The 25,726-nt window shown below is 37.4% G+C and overlaps 1 protein-coding gene across 1 annotated transcript; it reads left to right on the forward strand.

Moving 5' to 3' along the window:
* Positions 1-1,458: 1,458 nt before the first annotated feature.
* PANK3 (pantothenate kinase 3) lies at positions 1,459-24,623 on the forward strand. Its single transcript, XM_037499171.2, has 7 exons — positions 1,459-1,613; positions 10,659-11,011; positions 12,212-12,465; positions 14,399-14,575; positions 15,149-15,272; positions 16,939-17,064; positions 18,661-24,623. Exons 1-7 carry the CDS (start codon positions 1,586-1,588, stop codon positions 18,709-18,711), a joined length of 1,113 nt encoding a protein of 370 aa, XP_037355068.1. The 5' UTR covers positions 1,459-1,585; the 3' UTR covers positions 18,712-24,623.
* Positions 24,624-25,726: the final 1,103 nt, after the last annotated feature.

The following is a 25,726-nucleotide window of genomic DNA, read 5'->3' on the forward strand; positions in this document are numbered from 1 at the left end:
ACTTACATGCCAGACAATGAGGATAGCACTTCATAATGCCTTCTTTCATCCAATCCCTTTATCATCATCATCATCATCATCATCATAATGTAGGTATCATTTTTCCAATGAGAATCAGAGAGGCAAAGTAATTTATTATCAAATTGTAGGGTCAACATGTGAATTCACGTTTGAGTTCTTTATCATTACATTTCAAAGTGTAGCTGTGAGGATTAAATTTTAAAAGTAAAGCACCTGACAAACTGCCTGCTCTTCCCAAATACTGCCCTAAATGGTTCTTTGTGTCCTTTATTCATTCACACCTCTTGAATTAGCCTCCAAACATTTGTTGCCAAAGTCACTGAATTCCTGGTCAACTAATTGGAGAGGAGTCCAGAAGATTCCTAATGACTTATTTTTCCTGTTTCAGGTAGAGACTCAATCCAGGAAGCATAAGGAAAGAAGTGCCCTGGCTTTCCATGAGAATTGGAGCAAGTAACTTTCCCCTCTGGGAATTAATTTTTCCTTGAAAGGAAGAAACTGGGCTGCAGGGCCAAGGGGAACTTGGAATGGTGGCAAAAAGCATGTGCCTCCAAAGTGCTTTAACATACCAGATCCTGCACCATCTTCAAAGTCAGTGTTAGATAATAAAATGAATGAGTTTAAGTAGTTCTCAAGGCTGTGGAATTACTCACAAAAAGTACCTGCAGCGTACCTTGCATATGGTAATCATTCAATAAGTGTTACCTATTATTGCCATTATTACCATCACCATTCAACCCCAACCATGGAGGTATCTGTATTGTCTTTGTAAACGACTTCAATTTGCAAATGGAAGATCTGTCCAAAGGACACCCTCAGAACCCCTAATAGCGACTTCCACGCCCAAGGACCTGCAGGTCGTTTTCTGCCTGCAGGTAAAGTGGGCGACCAGCACGACAGCCATGACAGGCAGTACCTGTGAAGAGCTCCCTACCCAGTCTCTTTAGGTGGGACCTGAGCCCTCAACTTCCGCAGTCCGCCCATCTCAGCGGCCATTGGTCCTGTCATCACTGGCGTGATTAAGGCCCCGCCCCCTCCCCCTGGGCCCACTCTGAGGCGACCTCCGGAAGAGGCGGGGCCTACGAGGAAGGACCGCGATGCAGCCTGGGCTTTGTAGTCCATCTGCGCAGCTGCGGGCAGAGAGCCGGGCCTCACCCCGAGAAGAACTACAATCCCCAGCTGCCTGGCGGAGAGGGAAGAGGGTGCGGGTTACATCACGTGGGCGCTCGGCCTGGGCGGGCTATTTTCTTAGTGCGGCGGCGGAGGCTGGGGAACCGGGGCCTTTTGTTTGGAGCGGCTGCAGGGGGGGGCCCCCCCGGAGTGGCGAGGCCGGTGGCCTTCCCCAGCTCACTTGGCCCCGGCCGCCCCTCGCAGGGGTGGGGGGCCGCCCCCTGGGCCGGGCCTCGCCCCAGGCGCCGCCGCCCCGCCCTAGGCCCGCCCCGCCCGGCCCGAGGGGAGGAATCGGCGGGGCCTCTCTGTGCGCGGCCCAGCCACCTCCGAAGTCACTGCCACTGCCCTCTGTCCTCCGGATCCGAGGCTGCCCCGCGCCCCTCAGGCCGACGCCATGAAGATCAAGGATGCCAAGAAGCCCTGTAAGATGGGGGACTTGGGCCCGCCAGGTTGGGGGAGCACCCTCGGGCCCCGTCTGGAAGCCTCTTGGTGGAGCGGCCTGGCTGCAAGCCCGCGGTGCCTCGGCAGCGCCCCGCACGGGATGGGGGCGCACGGGATAGGGCATTTCAGCTGCCGGTTCGAGGGTTCCTCCCCATCCCTCTGGAAGAGCCGGGTGAAGGCCTGTCGCCCTCCCCGTGGCTTCTTCCACTCCTCGCCATGTGAGAGGTCCGAGAGGGAATTTTTGATTCGGGTTTTGCCAAGCGAGGCTAGAGCTAACAGTCATGTTTCTCAGCTTCCTCTGAAGTCTGGTTGAAAATGGGTGATTCAGACTGTCGAATTGCGTCGCGGTAGTCAGCAAACCCCCCCCCCTTTTTCTTTTTCCTTATTTACTAATTTCTGAGCTTTCTGCTTTTGTCCTTGAAATCCTGGTGGGTTCCTCGGAGTTGTCGCTGTTACAATTTGAGCTTTTAAATGCACGTGCAGGTAGGTAACCAGCCAGTGGATTATTGAACTTGGCTTGTTTTTGTTTGGAATGACAACTAGTTTTTAAAACACGAAACGCCGACAAAAAATAAAAATCACCCATGTTCCTACCACTTGGAGCCAATCCCTGTTAATGATTTGGTGACTACCCAAAGAAGATATTTCTATGACTACATCTGCATCTACTTTTTTTGCATATAGTTAAAAAATTGTTTTTCTTTTCATTCTTTAAGAGAGCAGATCAACTTTCATTGACTTTCTTCTATCTTTAGAGTTTTGAAAACCTTTACTCCTATAAATGACTTATTTGATCCCTTAGCCATTGTTACTGTCTGATCTTCCAGAGTTTCTAGGAATGTCAGGATGCATGCTTCCATCTTAGAATTCTATTGATACTTTGCAGTTTTTATAGTCTCATGTGATGCACCCAACAGTTCTAAGAAATCTGCTGTAAAACAGCACTGATACCTCCCCTGACAGCCTGTGTGGGTTCTAGTAAACCTCACAGGAGAGGCAGCATGCTAAAAATGAGCACTTTGAAAACTGCTAATTGTTATTTAAGTGTGAGATTATTCCATCTTAATTTTACATATGCCAAAAAGTAACTTATTGAGCCTCAGAATAACTTTTTCAAGGCTTTACCTACCTATATTTTAATGACGTTCAGGGCCCTAAAATGACTGATTTATAGGCCAGGGTTCTTTCTTTGCCCCCATAGGGCATAGTCTAAATACTTTTGAGAGTTTTATCTGCCAATTTAAGAAAAAAATGATTTCTTGTGATAGCTGAAAAGTTCTTGTTTGAGGAGCCTATAAAATAGTGATTTGAAGAGTTAAATGACAGAATAGAGGAAACACTGCTCATTTACATCTTCTTACAGATGCATTTTCTGTTTGTCTTAGTTTCCAGTTAGTAAAATGATCTTAGTAATAATCTTACATTTTTGTCATTATAATTATTTGATTAGCTGAATTTGGGCAAACTGGTAATCTAAGCATGACTACCACCCTATCCAAGATGTATTTCCAAAAAGATAATGAAAAGTTTATAAGCTTTATGTTGAGAAGTAATTTTCAAGTGAGTTGCCTGTGGCTACCTTGAGAGTATTATTGGCAAAATAGAATAGTGCTGAAAAATTTGTTAATATGACAGAAATCTAAAATTACATTTTAGTTTTCTTATATCTAAAAAGTGTTTTAAAAGTGTTTTACTGGCTACTCAATTCTTTTGGGTAAAAATAAACTTTTTTTCATATGGGAATATATTTCAGACTCTGAACTATCTTGGAAATACTTGTATTATTTCTAATTGTTTTAACCATTTAGGTTAACTAAAGTTGTATTTCGTTTTTGATTATAGAGTTTTCGTGGTGGGGATTCTATTAATAATCAGTTTATTGAGCACTTAGTATGTGTAAGGCACTTTACATGCATTACATCACTTAACCCTTACAACAACTCTTGTAACTATTGATAGAAACTATCATACTGTTGAAACAAGTGACTGTGGTTTCCCACATTACATTATTCACCGAAATGTTAGAAAGCATTGCTTTTAAAACCGTCATCATTTTCAGATTACAAGCCGATCTCTCTATTTAACTAGAAAATAAAGAATTGGTTTCTTTCTCAAGATTTTTAATGAAAGATTAGCATTTGAAATTGCTAATTCAACTCTAGGAGCAGTCGAAATCAAGCGCTAGTGAAAAAAATTCTGCTACTTAAAATATGAGAACCAAAACAATGGCAATGTTTGTGCTGCCTTTACTAAGGTTTTTCACACTGCTTTATTATTAAAAGTCCACATGATTCTGTGTTTCTGTGTACCTCAACTGACATAATTTAAGGTTAAGGTTTTTCAGCTTTTGTTTTTGCTTACCTTGTGGCATATGAATTTACTAACAAGGTGATACTAAAATATGTTTATTTTGATTCAAAATAAGTTTTTGAGTTTGTGTTTTGCTAAAACAATAAAAGTTTTTGGTCAAGAGAGAAGTATATAGCATATATATGTGGTTTGCCTCTATAATTTGAATGTCCTGTTTGTAAATTTAGTCAGTCACTTTAAAATTATAACTTCCGTAGATAAGAAGATGCATTTGGAGGTACTAGTTTCTCTGTACCTTCCTTTATATGTAACTAGTCTACTAAAGAAATTTATCTGAAGGTCTACTAAGGGATTATAATTCTGAAGGTGTGAAGATGCTTATTTTTATAGTCTGTTTCTAAAGCATTTTTACTTGGAATGACTCAGGAAGAGTGAAATGTCTTTCACCCAAGAACTAGAAACTTATGTGGAATTTACCAGTGCACATCCTTGTTTTGAAATAATCCACTAATGTTTTGACATTTTCTGCAATTGGTTTCTCTTTATGCTAAAGAACAGCTGAAATCTTAACTTGGCATAAGAGCCCTTTGGGGTAAAATCTGCATGAGACCAGTAACAATTAAATAGTTCTTTAATGCTTCCTCATTCTCTTACCAACACTTAGTTTGACCAAACTTTTATAGTAGTATTGGAAATTCACAGTTTACCCCTGTGGCTGCTGTTGAATCACTTAAAAATATGATTGGACATGCAGATTCCCCCCTGCCCCATTAATAATCAGTCTGGTAAGATAAATCTTGATAGCATTTTAGGTTACTACTGGGAAAACTAATAGCAGCTCTCATAGGCCTAGGTGAGAAATCACACAAATTGTATATATAGTCCCTCCCCGCCCCGGCCTTATCCCCAGGGGATATGTTCCAAGAAATCCATTGGATGCCAAAACCAGAATTGTGCCAAATCCTATATACACGATGTTTTCTACTATTCATGATTATCTGTGATAGTTGAATTTATAAAGTAGGCACAGTAGGATTAACAGCAGTAAAATAGAACAATTACTCTGTAATAAAAGTTACATAAGAGTGTTTGCTCTCAAGATATCTTAATTGTGTGTCATATTTTTGGACTGTGTGTAACCAAAACTGCAGACAGTAAAACTGAGCATAAAGGGAGACTGCACTATTTTTTTTGAAGACCAAATATACATGTCATGACAGTCTAGCACATTTTCAAGGTCTGGTGCAGGTAATGCATATTTGTCGTCAAATGTATTTCTGGAATGTGGTGTTGGTTTTTAATGTGGATTGGGGTTTTTTTTTTTTTTCCACTTTGGTAGTAAGTAGACTACTTATGCACTGATGAAATACTTTTAACCTTCTAGACGCAACAAAGCTATAGATGCTTGCCTGATTTCTTAGGAAACTGATTCCCCTCCCCCCATTTTAAAAGGACAGGTTTATTAAAAGGGGCTCCTGCATAGACACAGGTGGGGAGTCTTAGGATAAGAGCCGTGGAAACGGATTTTTTTTAACTCAATGGAACTATTAATGGACCAGTGGTTGGTTTTACTTAATAACTTTATCCTTTCATTGCAAATAAAATTTGAGACTCACACCTCTTCTCTCATTTTGGTCAGTGACAAATAAAAATTATATTTTCTTAATATACTGGAGAATGTAAAAGCCTGTAATTAGTCCACTTGCTAAATGATAGGAGTGCATCATAATTAGGAATTTTTGTCCCAGTGTTCTTGTTGCCTCCCACATACTTTCTGAATGCTGATTATTTCTCTGGCATAAGGAAATGAATTTCAGAACTCTGCTGAAGTGAAAGGATTTCTATGCAAAAGGTGGCTATTAACCAACTTTTTAGTAATTGGAGCCACTAGCAGATCTGAGTTCTTTTTTAATCTTTCCTGATTTTAAGAAGAAAATTGTCACAGTATGGTTATACTAAGAAATTCCTTGTGTGCAGTATAGTTATCTTTATGCCCTTTCTTGAAGAAAAGCACTTTAAAGAACAGACATATCTAACAGGCTAGATATGAGAGAATTTGGGCTTTTTTGTATTACAGATTTTTAAAAAAACATACCTCTGGGCATTTTCATTTAAGGAAATTGTATGGTTTTTCCCATTTAAAGTTCATGGAACCTTTTCTGTAGTCCAGTATATAAACGAGGGTTACAAATAAAAGTTTAAAATTTAATGGTAATGGTAATCATGAGTTCCTAGTGGTTTGTGGTTAATTCTTTATGCCGTAGCTACCACCCACATTTTTTTTTTTTTTAAATAGAGGCATGTTTTTATTTATTTATTTTATTTGTTTGTTTGTTTTGTTTATACATGCACTGGGTACAGTCAGAAGCGCGGGAGGGTGAGAGAATTCACCAGAGCCAGAGCGGGAAGCAGAGCAGGCAGAAGGACCGAAGTACACTGCTGAGGGGAGCAGCAGGCGGCAGGAGAGGTCTGCGCACCATGTGGGACCCTCCTCCAGTGGCCTGGGAGCAGCCGGGGATCGAACCGGCGCCGCAGAGGCCGCGGGCAGCTTCGCAACCCAGGGCTGAACCACTGCGCCACCAGGGAGGCCCCCACCCACATTTTATAATATTCTTCAGTATTTGATTTAAAACAAGTGAGAGACTTACTTTATACAATAATACAGCATTGTATACAGTAACTTTTCTTACTTTCTGTGTAAGGTTTTTTTAAAATTTCTAATTTGCTTTATTCATTGTTTAATTAATCCATCAGCATCCTGTGTAGCAAGTAGAAAAGAGGCCTGAAGGAGTGGTACAAATGAGAGGGAAAGGATGACATTATTATTTCAGACAAGATAACCTTCCTATGGGAGATGGAAACGGTCCATCAGGGTATATTACGTCATCCCTGCTGACCAGGAAATTCCATCTTGCCAGCTAAAGGTTACATTTCTGGGAGTTGCTGACCTGGGGCTTAGCACAAGTGACTCCATTTCGGGCTGGTTGTTTCTTTTTTAACAGTAATTTAAGATTATAGAGTTAGCTAAACAGAGTCAAGGCTAAAATGAGCAACTGTTTGTTATAGAGAACAGTGTGTAGGCTCAAATTGTAATAGGGTAAACCCTGGAAGAAAAAGAAATGACCAGATTTTGTTAAGTCCACACCGCATGCTTAGGAATAACAGGATAAGACCTAAAAGCAGATGTAAAGAGAAATAAGGAAAAGGATTTTAAAAGATTTATTTGCATATGGAGTGAGAAAAGGGAGAGCTAAGATAAAAGAATATTGGCCAGCATATGGCCAGATGCTATCTGCCCTACATATATTTTAGCCCAGCTGAGCAGAAACCAGGGTGCAATGAACGCAAGCCAAAAGAGAGCAATGTTTTCTTTTTGAGATAGGACAGGTTTCATACAAAAAGGTCAACTCCTTTAAAAGAAGGAGCAGTACCTCAGCAGTGTATTTCTGCCTGTTCTGTTCCCCGCTCTGTCTCCGGTGAATCCTGTCACCCTCCCGCGCATCTGCCCTGTACCCCGGTTCTTATATAAATCTTTAAAAAAAACAAAGAAGGATCAGTAGAAGGTATTCCTTTATCATCTTAGTGATAATTATGCCTTAAATGTCTTTTTCTGGGAAAGCCAGTTAACACTTCTGTGCACTCCAGACTTCAGAAACAGGATTTCATTCAGTGAACCTTTCTACTGCTTGCCTGCTCAAATACATATCTTTTGGAATTGGCTGTTGGTATACTTTTGGGATCAGAAACCTAGTTCATGCATGGCTTTAGAAAAGTAGATCAGGGCCTCCCTGGTGGGGCAAGGGGTTAAGTCTTAGCATTATGAAGCAATCTGCAGCCACTACAGCAGGAGTTTGATCCCTGGTCAGGGAGCTAAGCCACAAGGCACAACAAACCTCTCCTGTCTTACCCTTTCCTCCCCTCAGCAGTGTATTTCAGTCAAGCAGCCTGTTTTGCTCCCCTCTCTCTCTGGTGAGTCCTCTCACCCACCTCCCACCCCCGACACCCCTGGCCTACACCCCAGCTCTTGTAAGTAGATCATTTCACCAATATTTTATCTATAAACTTGAACTATTTTCCTAAGCAGTAAGTCTCCTTTGAAGCATAATTCATGGTTTTTTGTAAGAAATAAGTTCTTCATGTAAGTATTAATTGGAGTTTTGCCTTTCAAAAAGCAATATTCTGATGTTTCTAAACCTGGGAGCAGATAGGCTTCCAACTAAAAGTAAAAAAATGGCATGAACTTTGAACCAAGTTAAGCCTCAGCTTTGTAATTTGCTCCTTAACATTTTTATTTGTATGTATATTTTGATACCTGGATGTTTGATACTGACAAAGACACAGGAAGAAAAACTGCAAACACTTTTTTAATGTATTTTGGAAAATGAAGATTTTTAGCTCAACATAAATCTCACCTCTTAGAAATTTTTCTATTCCAAAATGTACTTTATGTGGGAATGGTGATTTCCACCTTCCACCCTGCCCACCCCCCATGAAATCTAGAATTAGGCATCAAGCACAAAGAATTCATTTTGGTTATGTAATATAGAAGGGTCTCTTTGTTTTGTCTAATGCCCATTGAAAAGTGTCCTAATTACATATCTGTTCATCAGATAGGGAGAGTTCTCAAGGAACCTTTTGTTTACTGGACCAGTAGATTACTCCCAGTGTTTTCTTTAAACATGCTTGTCCAGGCAAACACTCTGTAATTGTTAGTGTTGCTGGTTGCTCCTGATTTATTGGACAAGTTTCTTAAATCACTTTACTTTTTTAAAAGAAATCTTTTTACAGATTGTATTTAGATGTGGATCTGCAACTTTGGTTTTAAATGAAGGAACAAATGAGCTATTTCTCCAGAAGATAATGAGAATTACTCTGTCATACTCATTATCATTTACTATTTTCAGTTAAATGGAATTCTGAAAGAGAAATGTATAGAAACCTTTCTCACTGAATCATGTTCTTTGTTTCTAATGGTACACATGTATCAAATAAGTAAAATCTGAACACTTAAGAAATAAAAGTAGTTTAGAATTGATTGTCTTTTACAACATTTATACCGAAAACCCTGTTAAATACTTTGTTAATAAGCATTTTGTAATCCATGTATCATAAATATAAAATTTTTTTTTAGTATCTTAATGATTAAGATGCTATAGAAACAGGCCTTCTAGAATGGTATCCTATCTTAACACTTATTGTCAACAATTTGACCTTAGTAGGGGAATTTGTCATCTCTGCTGCCTTTCCTTGTCTGTGTAGTGGTGCAGACAAGGACAACATTTAGGAGCCTTGGGAATTAAATGAACCAATCGGTATGATTAGCACTTAATAAATGCCATTCTGTAGAAAACTAAGTCCTTTGTGCTTAAATTCGAAGAATTGGAAAGTTTGTAATTCATAATAATTTGATACTGATTTTCCCTCCAGCCTTGGGGACAATGGTATATGACATTCAATGTCATGGCATGAAGGAATTAGGTGACTTAAGGCAAAGATTCTCAAATGCCATTTGGATTTGTTTTTTCCTTAGAGTCCCAGCTCCTGCCTTTAAAGAGTATTGTTTAGTAGACTGCTAAGGGGTTTGGGCTCAACAATCTATGTTTTTTTTTAATGGTACCTAGGTTATTTCAATTACTTTATGTAAAATGTTAGGCTTTATAGACAAATCTTCAGCACCTCTTGTCCATTTGCACACTGTACTAAGTAAGCTTTCTATCAGCAGCTAGACTGTGTCACTTTCCTGCCTAGAACATCAGTAGTGCTTCTGTTGCCTGCAGGTTCAAGTCTAAGATCCGTCACCTACCATGACTTCTGTTTCCTTAGCCTTACTCCTTTTCCATATTCCCTAACTATGCCTCTTTTCCTTTGGGTAGGCTCTTTGTTTTATTTATTTTTCACACTCCCTGCAGACAAACTGAGGCATAGAGTTAAGTATTCCGTCTACTGTAATTTTTTTTGTCTGCCACCTTTTTTTTTTTAATACTTGAATGTATAGTCCCTTGCCTCTTTTCTCAGGGGCAGGAATTTTATCTTATTCACTGCATTCCTATTTTTTGGTGTAGAAGAGATGCTCAGTGATTTCCTAAGGGAAACTGAGAAAACTAAGATTCAAGGAGATAAATAAATGGCTTTTCCAAAGGCATGTAGCCCGGTTTCTGAGAGCATTGGGTCTCAAACCCAAGTGATATTTATTGCCTGGCCAATTGTACTTGTCCCCAAGCAGGCTTACCTTCAGCTTTATTAACAGCTAATAACCAGATGTACCAAAGAAATCTAATATGCTTAATGAGCAAAGAAAAAGATTTCTTTTTGAGGAAACATTTTTCCCTTGGGTTACTTGAAGTGATAATAGGCCAATTTTATTATATTACAATCTTTTTAGAAGCAAAGATTTTCAAGCCTTAGTTGATGACCTATTTTATTAAAACTGATATGGTCCATATTCTCATTAATTCCCTAGTGCACATAATCAGTATGTGTACCAGGAAAGCCTGCCTGATCAGGAATTAAAAGGCCCTGGGCCAACTCCATGCATCCTATTGAGAAGAGTTTTTAGAAAATATACAAATGAACACTTTGAAGGGGAGAAAGTAAGTTGCACTTAGAAGATGTGCCTTACTTTAGAAGTAGTATGACTAAGTGCTGGGTTCAGGGAGATGGAAGTTTGTAGCCAATTAACTGTTTCCTAATTTTTTTTTTTTTTTTTAACTCCACAGCTTTCCCATGGTTTGGCATGGATATTGGGGGAACTCTAGTCAAGCTCTCATATTTTGAACCAATTGATATCACAGCAGAGGAAGAACAAGAAGAAGTTGAGAGCTTAAAAAGTATTCGAAAGTATTTGACTTCTAATGTAGCATACGGATCTACTGGCATTCGGGATGTACACCTAGAACTAAAGGATTTAACACTTTTTGGCCGCAGAGGGAACTTGCACTTTATCAGATTTCCAACCCAAGACCTGCCTACTTTTATCCAAATGGGAAGAAATAAAAACTTCTCAACATTACACACGGTGCTATGTGCTACAGGAGGTGGTGCTTACAAGTTTGAAAAAGATTTTCGCACAGTAGGTATCTGTTAATCAGTCAAAACTTAATACCCTTTCTCTCCATGTTTTAGACTATGAGGCAACTATTTCTGTCTAGCATGTTTCTTAGATTAGTTCCCAGTGAGGATACAGAGGAAATATATCTTCATGACTTGCCTCTACTTTGGCCATTTAAACACTTTCATAGTGTAAGTTTCTCAAATTTGGGCATATGCATAATATTTGGTAAAAATACACTAAGTTTAGGGACTGCCACAAGCTATAATAAAAGATACTGGAATGAATTTTGACAGTGTACAAAGCCAGATGCAAAGGGAGCTAGAATTATTTTATTACTGTTTTATGTTCATGTGGTTTTTGAGCATTATCCACATAGTCATCTCTCCGAGGGCCAACAAAACTAGTGTCTTTTGATTAATAGAAAGAAACCTGAATGGAAGTCCTTGTTACTCCTTTGTATTTAGGTTTTCCTTTTTTCTTTTACCATCAACCCCATACTACATTTGTTTCAAAAGAGGTTTTTCAGACATGATAAGAGAACTATGTTAGTGTTAGGTATAATACTTGTTTGTGTTCATACTCATTTATTAGGCAGCATATGAACATTTAGAGTCAGGTATTGTGCTCACACTGAGAACTAAGGAATAAGAAAGTGACCTAGGCCTCCCAGTTACAGTATTCTACACCACACAGAATTATAAATAAAAGCCTATGCTTTCTACTATTGCCCTGAAAAGAGGTTTGGTGGAAACCCAGAGAAAGGACCCTCAACACATCGTAGAGAATTGAGAAGTTTCCCACAAAAACTGATGCCAAAGCAAATGTTTTTTAGAGCAAATATTTTTAAGTACACTCTGTAATCTGAAATGAACTTAATGCTTTCAAGCAGGAACCCAAACTATTTTTTTGTTTCATCTCACCAATTGGAAATGTCTAGTATTCCAGACAATTTAGTGGGTCCCTGCCCACTAAATCTGAGTTTGGTACTCCCCATCCCTGTGGAAGCTAAAATGTCCTCACAGATTTTCAAAATGACTTATAAAGTGATTCCACCACCACAAGAACCAATGAACTAGATTTTTTAACACAAAACACAGTGCAAATGTGAGCATTTAGATGATTTTGAAGTTTGTAGAGTACATAACTATATAATACAGCTAAATCATATTTTAAATGCTGTCCTTTGTTCACTTTACAAATTTTCTGATATTTTTACAGATTGGAAACCTCCACCTGCACAAACTGGATGAACTTGATTGCCTTGTAAAGGGCTTGCTGTATATAGATTCTGTCAGTTTCAATGGACAAGCAGAGTGCTATTATTTTGCTAATGCCTCAGAACCTGAGCGATGCCAAAAGATGCCTTTTAACCTGGATGACCCCTATCCACTGCTGGTAGTGAACATTGGTTCCGGAGTCAGTATTTTAGCAGTCCATTCCAAAGACAACTATAAGCGAGTAACTGGGACAAGGTAGTAACCTTTTTGTTTGCAGCATTCATTTTGTTTTATACATAGAAATTGTGAAATATACTCTTTTAGTTTCATCAGGAAAATAATATGTACAACAGCAAAAAGTGTAGATGTATAAGTTACAGTGTAGCAGACAACACTGTTTACAAGGCATGTATGTAAAGGACATCAATATTTCCATGATAGAGTGGATTTTTACCTGAAATGATTCTGACTTATTTTCCAAAGCATTTTTCTTATTTTCCATTTAGTTCTATACAGCACATCCTCAGATAACAGGCTGAATGAGCATTGGTGAGAAAAAACGTATCCCTGCCAAGTTATTTGAGGACTTGGTTTTGTTAAATACCTTTCATTTAACATCACATTTTCTAAGAAGCTATCCAAGATGTTACGTGAGGATTCAATATATTTAAGCCTAAAATTTGCCACAGGCTGATTCAACTCACTTTTAAACAGCAGTATTGGGCACACTAATTTTACACAATAAATTAAGATGAGCTCCTTTATAGGATAGTATTTGTTTTCTGAATATTTCAGTTTTACCATAATACCTGAAATAATGAAATTTAAGTGTGAGATTTAAAATTTTCCTTGTGTTTCTGAGGAGGGTGGAGACTTCTAAATTTAGTTGAAAAATAAAGATTTGGGAATACATTAGATTGATTTGTGAAAAAACACTGCCATTTTAAAGTAGAATTTCTATTTAAGTGTTACTTAAATTTAACTGGTATTTTATTTCTGGCCAAAAATCAACCTCCCTTGTAACACTCTGCCTTGGAATTACAAGGAAGTACTACTTACTTCACTTGTTTCTAAAAGACAAATTCAGTAGGTTAACTAAATTTCTTTTTTTTATTAAGTGTTTTTATTTTTTTTAAGATTTACTTATTTATACAAGCACTGGGGTCAGTCAGAAGCATGGGAGGGTGAGAGAATTCACCAGAGCCAGAGCGGGGAGCAGAACAGGCAGACTGACGAAGTACACTGCTGAGGGGAGCAGCAGGCGGCAGGAGAGGTCTGCGCACCATGTGGGACCCTCACCCGAGCCGGCGCTGCAAAGGCTGTGGGCAGCTTTGCAACCCAGCGCTCAACCGCTGCGCCACTGGGGAGGCCCCGGTTAACTAAATTTCAATGGTGATTCAGGGACAGAACCCGTTAGAAATTTAGGTGAGACAAGGGAACAAAGGTTTTGATTTTAGGATCAGAAAAACATGATTTCATCTTGTAAGCATATCCAAAAGAATAAAACCAAATGAATTTGTCATTAACATGATAAGCAGCCTGACAACTTTCCTCACACTACTGACTTCTATGTCATGTTAAATGTTAATGTACCACATTCAGTTGATTTTAGCCCTGCCGAGCATTCATTTCCTCAAGACCATTTAAAAATCCCTGCTAAGTGTTCTCCCACCCCCCAGGTTTATTTCTTTGATTTGATAAGACAAGTTTTGTCTTCTTCAGCGTTTTTCTTACTTTCATTATGAGAATATTTCAGCTTTAATATTAGCAATATGTTGTGTGTTTGCGCCAACCTTTCACTTTGTGGAAAGAATACAGTATGTAGGGCCTCCCTGGTGGCGCAGAGGTTGAGCGCTGGGTTGCGAAGCTGCCCGCGGCCTCTGCGGCGCCGGTTCGATCCCCGGCTGCTCCCCGGCCACCAGAGGAGGGTCCCACATGGCGCGCAAACCTCTCCTGCCGCCTTCTGCTCCCCTCAGCAGTGTACTTCAGTCCTTCTGCCTGCTCTGCTCCCCGCTCTGGCTCTGGTGAATTCTCTCACCCTCCCGCGCTTCTGACTGTACTCAGTGCATGTATAAACAAACAAACAAATAAATAAATAAATAAACATGCCTCTTTAAAAAAAAGAAAAAAAAAAAAAGAATACAGTATGTAATTGAAACTAATCAAGATTTTTTTTTATTTTCTTTAGTCTTGGAGGGGGTACCTTCCTGGGTTTATGCAGTTTATTGACTGGCTGTGAAAGTTTTGAAGAGGCTCTTGAAATGGCATCCAAAGGTGACAGCACCCAAGCTGATAAGTTGGTCCGTGATATTTATGGAGGAGATTATGAAAGATTTGGTCTGCCAGGTTGGGCTGTAGCATCTAGGTAAGTTTATCATTTAAGTTGTAATTCAAGTTGGTTTTTGGAAAGAAATAGTTTTAGGAAATTGTAGAGAGCTTCCCTCTTACCCAGTTTACCTTCCAAATTTTGAACATTCATGTAGTTTAAAATTAAATATACATCAAGAAGTCTACCCTGCATCTACCCCATAAGAAAGCTTTCTATTCTTGAGTGCCCTTCCAATGTACCTCACTTAATTACAAATACTTACTCCCCCCTTATGTAGAAGGTACTGTATTTTATGTACCATTACCTGGCATACCACATATACTCTTCAACAACAATCTGTCTGTCTGCCTCCCATTTTATCTTGACTTCTCCCCACTATTCTTCCCCCTCCTTTGTGATTGGTTTCATGGTATTCCCATCTGTATCTATGGTTTGCTGGATGTTTGGGTTTCTAGGATTTCACTATGTGTGGGTCCATAAGTCAGTGAGTAACCTTATGCATACCTTACACTGTACATGCATAGATTTATCTGAGGGATCAGTCACCAAATTACCCAAGTGTTTGAGATGTTGATATCAAATTTGAATTGTTTTTTCATTTCTCTGCAGTTTTGGCAATATGATTTATAAGGAGAAACGAGAATCTGTTAGTAAAGAAGATCTAGCAAGAGCAACTTTAGTTACTATCACCAATAACATTGGTTCTGTGGCAAGAATGTGTGCTGTTAATGAGGTAAAAAATATATATATATGTGAATCGGGGTCTTATGTATAGATTGCAGAGCTCCTTAAGGTCTTTTATGATTGAGCTCTCCTAATTCATTAAGGCTCATTAAGTCTGTTACCTACCAAATTGTTAGATCACTGTTAAAGTAGCAGATAATTCAAATCCAAAAAAGCACAAATAGTTTACATCTTGCTTATCCTGAAACCTTTAAAAAAAAATGCACACCTAAATCTCTGAAGATATAAAATTCCTTGTAAGTGAAAGTTTGTGTTTTTGTTTTACTGTTAATGTTGCATTTAATTGGTGAAGCTTTGTTAACTGGGAAATTTTCTTACTGCCCTCGGCTTCTTTACAGTGCTGCCTTGTTGCATATGGATCAAGCAGCATTGTACAGGGCTATGAAGGCATTGAGATTTGTTCTTCACATGAAATTTGTACTAGAGTTACCTCAAGTTGGGTTCTTTTTCTTGAAGGAAACTATGCCATTCTGCATTCATGTTATAAACTTGATTGCCCATTTGTGTAACTGTCAGATATTTTAAATGAATTGGGAAGTTTTCTTTCTAAAGGATTCCAACTGCAGAGACCCATAAAGAAATCCATTGAATTTCTTTATACATAAATCCATGATTTTTTTTTAGCAGCGTAGTGAATTGGTTGAGGGAGCCACTAGCAAGTCTTTTAACCTAAATTAAGAATATTTTAATTTGGGAGCTAACAAAGTAACTTAACAAAGGACTTTTCTTTCTTAACCTGTAGGTCTAGATTTTCACTGGCTATCATTTACGTGATCCAAGCTCACTGTGCAAAAATGTATATTCAAAAGTGTATTTTTTAAGTGTAGAAATAGGTTTTCTGAAGATTCATACATGAGTTATTTCCTCTGAGATTTCCTAGTCATTTAAGTACTTAAGGAACCAAATTACCGAGTGGAATTTTAGTGGTGATTTGACATGTCAGGCTGGGGACCAAGGGCTTGGGTGCACGTGCCAATGCCCCAGTCAACGTTGCTTTCCAACTCTGGGTTGCATGTCATTTTGTAGCATATAGCACAACATGCTGGCCATGTTTATAGCTTATTTTAACTCTGAACACACTTAAAAATAAATTTTTGAGTTTGTCTCCTATAATCCCATATGCATCTCTCCCATTTACTTTTTCAAAAACATGTCTCAAAGGAAGAAAATTCTCAGTAACATTAAAGTAGGGGGGAATTCTCATTAACCTAGAGTCTTTCCAGACCTTTTTAAAAAAATAGCTTATTTTTTAGAGCACTTTTAGGTTCACAGCAAAATTGAGTGGAAAGTACAGAGAATACCAATACATCTCTGACCCCACAGGTGCAAAGGCTCTGCAGCACATCTGGCTCCAGAGTGGTATATTTGTTACAGTTGATGAACCTATAGTGACACATTATTACCTAAAGGCCATAGTTTATGTTTGGGCTCACTCTCAGTATACATTTTGTGGGTTTTAACAAATAATGTAGTAGTGTGTTCAGAATTGATTTTAAATATTCAGGAATATATGGACATTATGTACCAGAAGTCCTAATAGCTACTGAAAAAATGGAATGGTTTATAATTTGAAGTAGAGATTTTGTAAACCCTGTAGTATTGTAAAATCTACTTGACAATTCTTCTTTCACATCATTTCCTTTGTTTTGTTCTAGAAAATAAACAGAGTTGTCTTTGTTGGAAACTTTTTACGTGTCAATACTCTCTCAATGAAACTTTTGGCATATGCACTGGATTATTGGTCAAAAGGTCAACTAAAAGCATTGTTTCTAGAGCATGAGGTATGATGAAAAAAGTTTTGTGACTTTTAATGCTTTTCTATGTAATTTTCATTTAGTATATCTTCCCTTGTAAATACAAGGAAAAATAAAAATTACAGTTTACCTAACTAGTATGTTAGTTCTCTCAGAATAGTCTGTTTGGAGGGAACAAGATACTACAACCTGTAGGTTGAAGAGAATTTCACTTCTGACCAAGAGGGTAATAGCAAGTCAGGAACTCTTCAAATACCAGGCTGTTGCATTATTGTTATTTGATACACTGTTTCTTTTGTTTTTCCTCCCAAAATAACATGTTGAATGTGAAACAATACAAAAATACTTAATTTAGCCGTGGAAATTCTTATTGTTCTCAACACAACCTCACCCCCATCTTCGCAGGTGACCTCTGTTAGCATTTTTTTTTTTTTACTTTTTTTTTTTTAATAGAGGCATGTTTTTTTCTTTATTTATTTGTTTGCTCGTTTGTTTGTTTTTTTTTTGTTTGTACATGCACTGGGTACAGTCAGAAGTGCGGGAGGGTGAGAGAATTCACCAGAGCCAGAGCGGGGAGCAGAGCAGGCAGAAGGAGCAAAGCACACTGCTGAGGGGAGCAGCGGGCAGCAGGAGAGGTCTGCGCGCCATGTGGAACCCTCCTCCGGTGGCCGGGGAACAGCCGGGGATCGAACCAGCGCCGCAAAGGCCGCGGGCGGCTTCGCAACCCAGCGCTCAACCGCTGCGCCACTGGGGAGGCCTTCTGTTAGCATTTTGATGTTTATTCTTAAAGTTTTTTTCTATTTACTTAGTCTTTATACTCTTAAATTCTGATCTGAGTAAATAGTTCTTATAAATGTTTTGGATTAAGTAAATTTTGAATTATTTTGTTTCTAGTCAGAGAAACAGATGTCTTGTTTGGATTTTAGGAATGCAGATTCAGGGTATTTGTTCTGCTCTTATCGACTTGAATGTTTCACTGTCTCTGTTCTGCTCTTATTGACTTGAATGTTTCACTGTCTCTACTCTCACTACCCAGATCAGTGTGGCATGCTTGATGCTGTGAGAATGTCAGGCAGAGCCAGAGGAAGTTTGAGGGGGGTGGGGAGGGCCAGAAAATTGCTTGAATAGCCCTCAAAGCTTGTGTTTTAAAAGCTGTACTTTAGGGGGCCTCCCTGGTGGCACAAGGGGTTAAGCACTACACTATGGAGCAATCTGAAGCCTCTGATGACCGGCCTCCCAGGAAGCAACCCACATGGCACAGCAGACCTCTCCTGACTCGCCCGCTGCTCCCCTCAGCAGTGTACTTTTCGGTCAATCTGCTTGTTCTGTTCCCCACTCTGTCTCTGGTGAATCCTCTCAACCCCACACCTCTGGCCTGTACCCCAGCTTTTATATGCATAAATAAATAAATCTTTAAAAAAAATAAAAGCTGTACTTTAAAAATATGTACTCTGAAAGTATATAGTGAGAATGCAGTTTCAGGAAAAAAAAAAATTTATAATAGCTAACAAGGCAGAATAGTTGTTCTTAGATTGATTATACATAAATATTTTGTTCATTATATGCTATTTGTATGCTATTTAAAAGCTTCACTATATTAATAATTGTTTTTAAAATCTACAGGGATACTTTGGAGCAGTTGGTGCACTTCTTGGACTACCAAATTTCAGCTGAAGTACCAGGTTTCCTGCTAATGTGATTCAAGAGGAACTGGAAACCAGAGGCATCATCACTGCATTATTTGTCACTGGGAACCAAAGGATAAAAGAGTAGCGCTATCACTGTTCATTTCTAAATGTCAAAATGGTTAGCTGCTAAATGTTGCCACATTAAAAGAGAACTCCATAACATTTAAAGTATTTCTAGATGAAATGCTTTCCCTTCTGTATACAGCCTCTGATTATTGAACTTCCTCTGAGAAAGATTTTCTGTTTTTTCTTATGTAGCCAACATTGCAGTACTGTATGCTCAAACAGAATCTTCAAGTCTCGGATATGTTTAGCTCATGAAGATGATTCTGAATATTTGTTATAAGTCTGTTCTCTATGAGTTTGGTTACTAGTGAATGGAAAATAATACCCTGTATCAAAATTTATTGACATGGCAATCAAACATGATCATTTTTATGTGATTTTAGAAATGTTAAGACAATATCAATTGTTATAGTTTTCTAACATATCCACCAAAATAAGCATGTTTGTGATCTTCCCCCAGAAGCATAACCTTATTAATGCCATAATTTAATTGAAATACTGTTGTTAAATATAGCCTGAATCGTAAAATGAATCCTCAAAAATGCACATATTGGGTGACATCGCACATCCATATTTTGAGTTAATACATTTTAAAATAATTTTTATAGTTTGGAGTTGTAATTATTTTATTTGAAAGTCCATTCAGTGAGATCCTAGAAATTGTAATGAAATATGGTTTGAGTGTACTGGTAGAGTTCCGAGATCTTTCTATATAACATTCATCTTTGGTCCAAACTTAGCAGTTTTTCTTTAATTATGTCTAACCCATCAAGGCTCAAAACTATTCTATTATGAACAGCAGCAAAAATCACATTCTAATCAGCTATTATGGAATCTAAAAAATTTATTTTGTGGGGATTTTTTGTGATTTTTGAGGCAGTATTGCTGAATTAAAAAAAAGTATCAGTGTTTCATGCATTTTAGTTCTAAAATTTATAAATCCTTTGCCCTGGAATTTGCTCTCCATTTTGATGTTATTTCTTATAATGTTAGCATTTTTTTAATTTTACTTTGGCAGTAAGATTTGAAGGTCCAATAATTCAGCAGAGTTGTTCCTTCAACACTGTTACTTTTCAGGAATAGAGTTGGGAAAAAGTATTTACCCCCTTTAATTACCAGTAAATCTGGATATAATTTGAAGAGCTTAAAAATTGTTTACATTATAAGAAAGAAGTATTTCAATGTGGTTCTATAGACCCAGTTTTGCTCCATAGACAGCAATATTCAGTAGACTATCAAGAGGTGCTTGACAAAGATTTTTTTTTTCTTGGAGTTTTCACATTTTGTGCTCAAATACTTAAAATTTGGTTTTCTTTATGAATAATGGAAGTTAATGATTGGAAAGCAGCATATAAAGGTAATTTTTTGAATTTAGAATATTTGGAATTTTGAATCAAATCAGTAGTCTTTGAAAACTTAAAATGACAAAACATTTCTTTAATGTTTCCATTGTGATGACTAGATATGTCAGCCAATATTCATCTCTTTGTTTTATTTTAAAATTAATATTACCAGGCATCTGTACTAAGTTATTTTTTTATGGTAATTTTAAGTTGTATACCTGTGGCAAACTGTACTTTGTGAACAGCTACAGTTTTAGGCTGTCTTTAAGAAAGAAATGGCTGTCTGTGTAGGTTTTTTTGGTGTATACTTTGGCTAATGGGGGGCAGGGGATATAATTCCTGTTTTCTATCTTGGAAACTGGTATTACCTGCCAAACTGCATATAAAGTGAACAGCTGTCTCACCACTGTTGGTCTTGGCTTTTCTTATAAGCAAGAATATAGTATAAATAAAACACAGAATTGTGATAAAGGCTGCCAAGATTCTAGTTTTCCTTATGATCGAGAAATGCCCTGTAAGCCCTAACCTCAGTCAACATAATGCTTCAAAGCTCTATGCTTGTGAACAGTGCTGGCTAATAATAAAATGTGAGCCATGTGTAATTTTAATTTTCTAGTAGGTACATTTCAAAAGTGAAAACAAACATTTAAAAAGTAAAAATTCATTTATCTTTTTATTTAACCTAGTATCTGATAACATATCAATATAAAAGATTATTTACAAGATATTTTACCTTTTATATTTATAACATATCTCAATGTAATGTAGACTGACCACATTTCAAGTTCAGAAGTCACATGTGGCCTGTGGCTACTGTATTAGACAGTGCAGTTATAGAACTAGCTCAAAGTATCCACTAAAAAATTTAGAAATGTGGACTTTTTAAAGAATATTTAAGGGGCAATGTAAAAATAATGATCATATACAGAAAGTAGATCATTTGGGCTAGTGTATTTTATATAGACAAGTTTCATTTCTTACCATTCCAAAAACATCCTAAGTTGCATCCTGCTGTCTCATCATAGGGTGTTTATCACATTTCCAAGATACTGACCAAGTTGCCCACTATACATTCTGACTGACCGCAACAGTCTCCAAGATGTGTATTTCCTTCATTGAAGTAAGTTTGAAGAGTCCAATGATTTAAATTTCATTCCCTACCTTATCCAATTGAACTTTGAGAAGTTTTTATTTTTTTTCTGTTGTTTAGAGAAGCCAGTTTTGAAGACTAAAAATTCATCCTTTTAATCTTCACTGCGTTCTATACATATAGTTAAAACTTTTGGATTTAATGTTCATTCTTAACACGATAAAATATTTACAAGTAAAAGGAACACTATTTGTTGGGGGGGCTTGGTAAAAATCAAGCCTGGAACTTCTACCACTCCTCCTGAAACTGCCTTTTAACTAGATACTTAGAACTAACTAATCACACTCAGAAACCTTCCCTGAAGATAGTATAAGCAGACTTGCTTGCCTGTCAACATAGGGATTCCTTGCTCAGCTACTCTAAATAGGTGGACTCAGTGTTTTTAAGTAAGTCAATGCCATTGCCAGTAATACACATGGTAATTGACGGTCCCTTTAAGAGTTTCTGATTATTTGCCAAATACTGGACTCTATAGAAATTGCTGAATTTTTAACCTTTGCATGTATAATAAATAAGCTGTATTGTAAATAGCAGTTCTGGAAAGTCCATTTCTATAAGCAAAAATATGCAGCTGAAAGGGGAAAAGATTTCCCCCCTCTATGTCCAGCAATTCTCTTGCCTTCTCAGAGCAGTCCACATTTTGCCTTGATTTCTAACATTGCATTTTTGGTTGGAAAGCTTAGCAAGGCAATAGTTTCCGAATGTTCTTTATAACCACTTTTGTTATGTGCAAAAGTTTTCATAATTTGTTTAGTGTATTTTTCTTTTGAGCACTTTATGCTTTTCAGTCTTGAGCATTTGAGAATGTAGTTTAGAAATTCTCTTTTAAAGCCATTTAAAAACAAGGATAATCAGAAAAATGTGCATTATTTTGTATTTAACTTACTGTTTTGTGGTATGTGTAAACAGAATAGAAACTATGTTGCATTTTTGTAATACTATCACCTTATTTAAGATGATTTGCCATGAAATATCAATGTCCTGTTTTCCAAGTTTTATTTTAGCGTTTCATTTTAATACTGAAGGAATTAAATCAGCTTTGTTTCTATTATAAAATAATCTTAGAAAATATGCTTTTTATTACTGTTTTCAATATCTGAGATAGTAGTTGTCTTACATTTTCTACTGTACTTAGTAATAATCAGCAAAGTCCCCAAAAACTGCATTTTTTTCTTCAAGTATTTTGATATAAATAGCTCATTAAAAAATAATGGTGGTATTATAAAAAAGTAATTCATCCTCTTTTTCAGCCATATCTAAATTTTAAATGATTTTTCCTTTCAAAAAGTTCAAATGTTTTCATAACACAGTCTCTATTATTTCTATCATCCATTTCAGAGGATGAGAGTCAGGGGGTGTCATAATTCGGTATATTAGAACTAGCAGTGGCCACTGGAACACTTTGAATTTTTTTTCTTCATTTGTAAAATGAGAGGATTGATTAGTTATAATGGAAAATGATCCAGTTACCATGTCCTTGAAAAAGAGGTGCTGCATTCATGGCAGTATTTAAATGATGATGACAATTTGATGTCATGTTCTGGAGTTAATTTTATTTGTGATGTTGATCGGTACTAGGTTTTGGATCCTCAGCAAACCAGCAGATAAGTGTTCATGATGTTGGGGTATTCATAACATTATGTTATTGCTCAGAATGGCCAAGTAAATGTACCTTAAATACGATTTTTTAATGTATATTCAAGTGTGTGTGTACTTAAATAAGTAATCTAGAAATCTTATTGTGTTAACTTCAAAATTATATAGACATTATAACTTCCATTATACAGAGAAAAATATTCCACTAAATTCATAGTTGTTTGAATATTAGGTTTTGATTTTTCCTGGACCCTTTTTTCAACTTTTTCTTATTTCTGATCACTGTAATTGAGGATAGATATGGAATTTAATGCCCTTCTGAAATTAATGCTTTGTTGAACACAATTTGTAGCAAAATTTATAAAACACAATCTGATTACCTGCAAGCAAGTTGAAATATCATGGATTACAGTCATCCACATCAAATGTGTTGAATATATAAAATACTTTTATCCTTTGTCTTCTCAGAGAATGATCAAATTGGACATGTGTCTGACATCCTCAGCTTTCTATTTGAAACACATGTAGCCATGATTTGATGCTGGGACTTAAGGTATTATAGTTAGTAAATGATGTGTTTGAGAGAAAACTGATTTTTTTCCTACTTCAAAAAAATTTTACATTCTGGCTCCTCTGAAGGATAAGAGATTTAGTTTTTCTGGTGCAACTGACACAAATTTTATGTAAAAGAATGGGGAAGTATTTTCCAAAAGAATGAAGTTACAATTCATGATTTTTTTTTACTTATATGTGCAATTAAAATTAATTCTAAGACATTGCTGATTTCTTGTTGGCTATTTCTCAAAAATCTTTACTACTTTGCCGTGCTTTCTATTCCACTAGCTTTCAAAAAAAATTCAGCTTTTACATAATCTGCAAAGTATATACAAATGCTGCAAACCTTGTGAGACTGATTCAGTTTTCCATCTTTCTGAATCATACAGATATTGTACGTGGCGCAGTCAGTAGGTATCAGATATTAAACCATTTCAAAGTCTGCCACTGTCTTCTTAGGGGGCGCTTTTTCGTTTATAGCATTGAGAAACAAAGGAAAACTTAATAGACCTGAAATCACTAGCCTGTCCCAAATACAATGAAAGGAAGTAAGTCAGGTATAAAGTGGTCTTGTCTTTTATATAAACTGCTTTTGCTTTTTATTTGAACTACAGTGAAATTTTGACTTCTTAACTGGAATTGAATGAAAGGCATTTGGCCTCATTCTGCCAGTTATTGACCAAATCATACCCAGGTGTTTGTTAGGTATTCATTTTACTTAAACAAGCCATTTTGGTTTAAGTTGCCTTATTTTGTCTACTGTGTTCTTGTCAGGTCTAAGCTTTGTCATGTTGGAATTCTAACACTGAATCTTTGCTGTAAAAATGTATAATGTGCTACAAATTTTATTCATAATAAACTAAGTTATAACCTATTGTAACCTATAAAACATTTCTTGTAAATTGTCTAATTTATTTTTTTCATTTATGTACAGTATCTTATGTAAATTTTTAAAGTATTTGTTTTGGCCTATTCTGTAACATTACCATATTCCTCTAAGTGTTTATTTGCATGAAAGAGAAACTTGGGTTTTGCTTGTTTGTATTGTACGACCACTAAGCCAATTTCCAGTACTCAGCCTTTTCTGTAGTTTAACTTTTTCTAGTTTTGTCCCTATTCTAAATGTTAATCATGCTTTTTATTTCCTACTTTCAAAATAAATTCTTTTGACTTGTTTACTCTGTTATCTATTTTTAAAACAGTGTATTACATTTAATCAGAGTGGAAATATGCAAGGTTTTAGTTGAAAGGATAATAGAAAGTAAGCTTTGGGGCCTCCCCGGTGGCACAGCGGTTGAGCGCTGGGCTGCAAAGCTGCCCGCAGCCTCTGCAGCACCTGTTCGATCCCCGGCCACCAGCGAGGGTCCCACATGGTGTGCAGACCTCTCCTGCCGTGCCCGCAGCTCCCCTCAGCAGTGTATTTCGTCAGTCTACCTGCTCTGCTCCCTGCTCTGGCTCTGGTGAATTCTCTCACCCACCCGTGCTTCTGACTGTACCCAGTGCTTATATAAATAAGTAAATAAATCTTTTTTCAAAAAAAAGAAAGCAAGCAAGCTTTGGAGAGCAGGGACTTTATAATAAAGTCTGATTCCCCTCTGGATACTCAGAACTTGACATAGAGAAGGGACTCAATAAAAATTGTTTAAGAGTGTCCTTACCTATCTGGTCTGCCTCTGTCTTCCTCTCCCAAATCTAGAAAGCACAAATGTTCTTCAAACATTGATAGCCATAAAGTTTAAGATTTAAGTCTATCAACATGAAGGAAAGCTTGGGTTTTCCTTAAAATCACCCCATGTTAACCTACACCTGAAAATGAATGTTGACAATGGAGCAGTTATTACAAATGTTCCACAGGGGAGATGCCAGAACATGGATGCTACTTTGGTGCTGGTTGGGAAGAGTCATGCATGCTTCTCAATCAAAATATCCTTTATTTTTAATAGGTACTGCTTATAAGAAGTGTTCCTTTTAATCTTTGTGGGGTTTTTTTTTCCCCTCAAAGATTTATTTATACAAGAACTAGGGTACAGGCCAGAGGTATGGGAGGGTGAGAGGATTCATCAAAGACAGAGTGGGGCGCAGAGCAGGCAGATGGACCGAAAACACTGCTGAGGGGAGCAGTGGGCGAGACAGGAGATGTCTACCACACCATGTGGGTTTCTCCCTGGCCAGCCGGGAATCGAACCCACACTGCAGAGGCTGCAGACAGCTTCACAGCACTGCGCTCAACCCCCTGCGCCACCAGGGAGGCCTCTGTTCTATTTAATCTTTAATCTTTTTTGATATGTGAG

Source organism: Talpa occidentalis, unplaced genomic scaffold, assembly GCF_014898055.3.
Source record: "Talpa occidentalis isolate TD23 unplaced genomic scaffold, MPIMG_talOcc4v2.1 talOcc4.9, whole genome shotgun sequence".
Classification (NCBI taxonomy): Eukaryota; Metazoa; Chordata; class Mammalia; order Eulipotyphla; family Talpidae; genus Talpa; species Talpa occidentalis.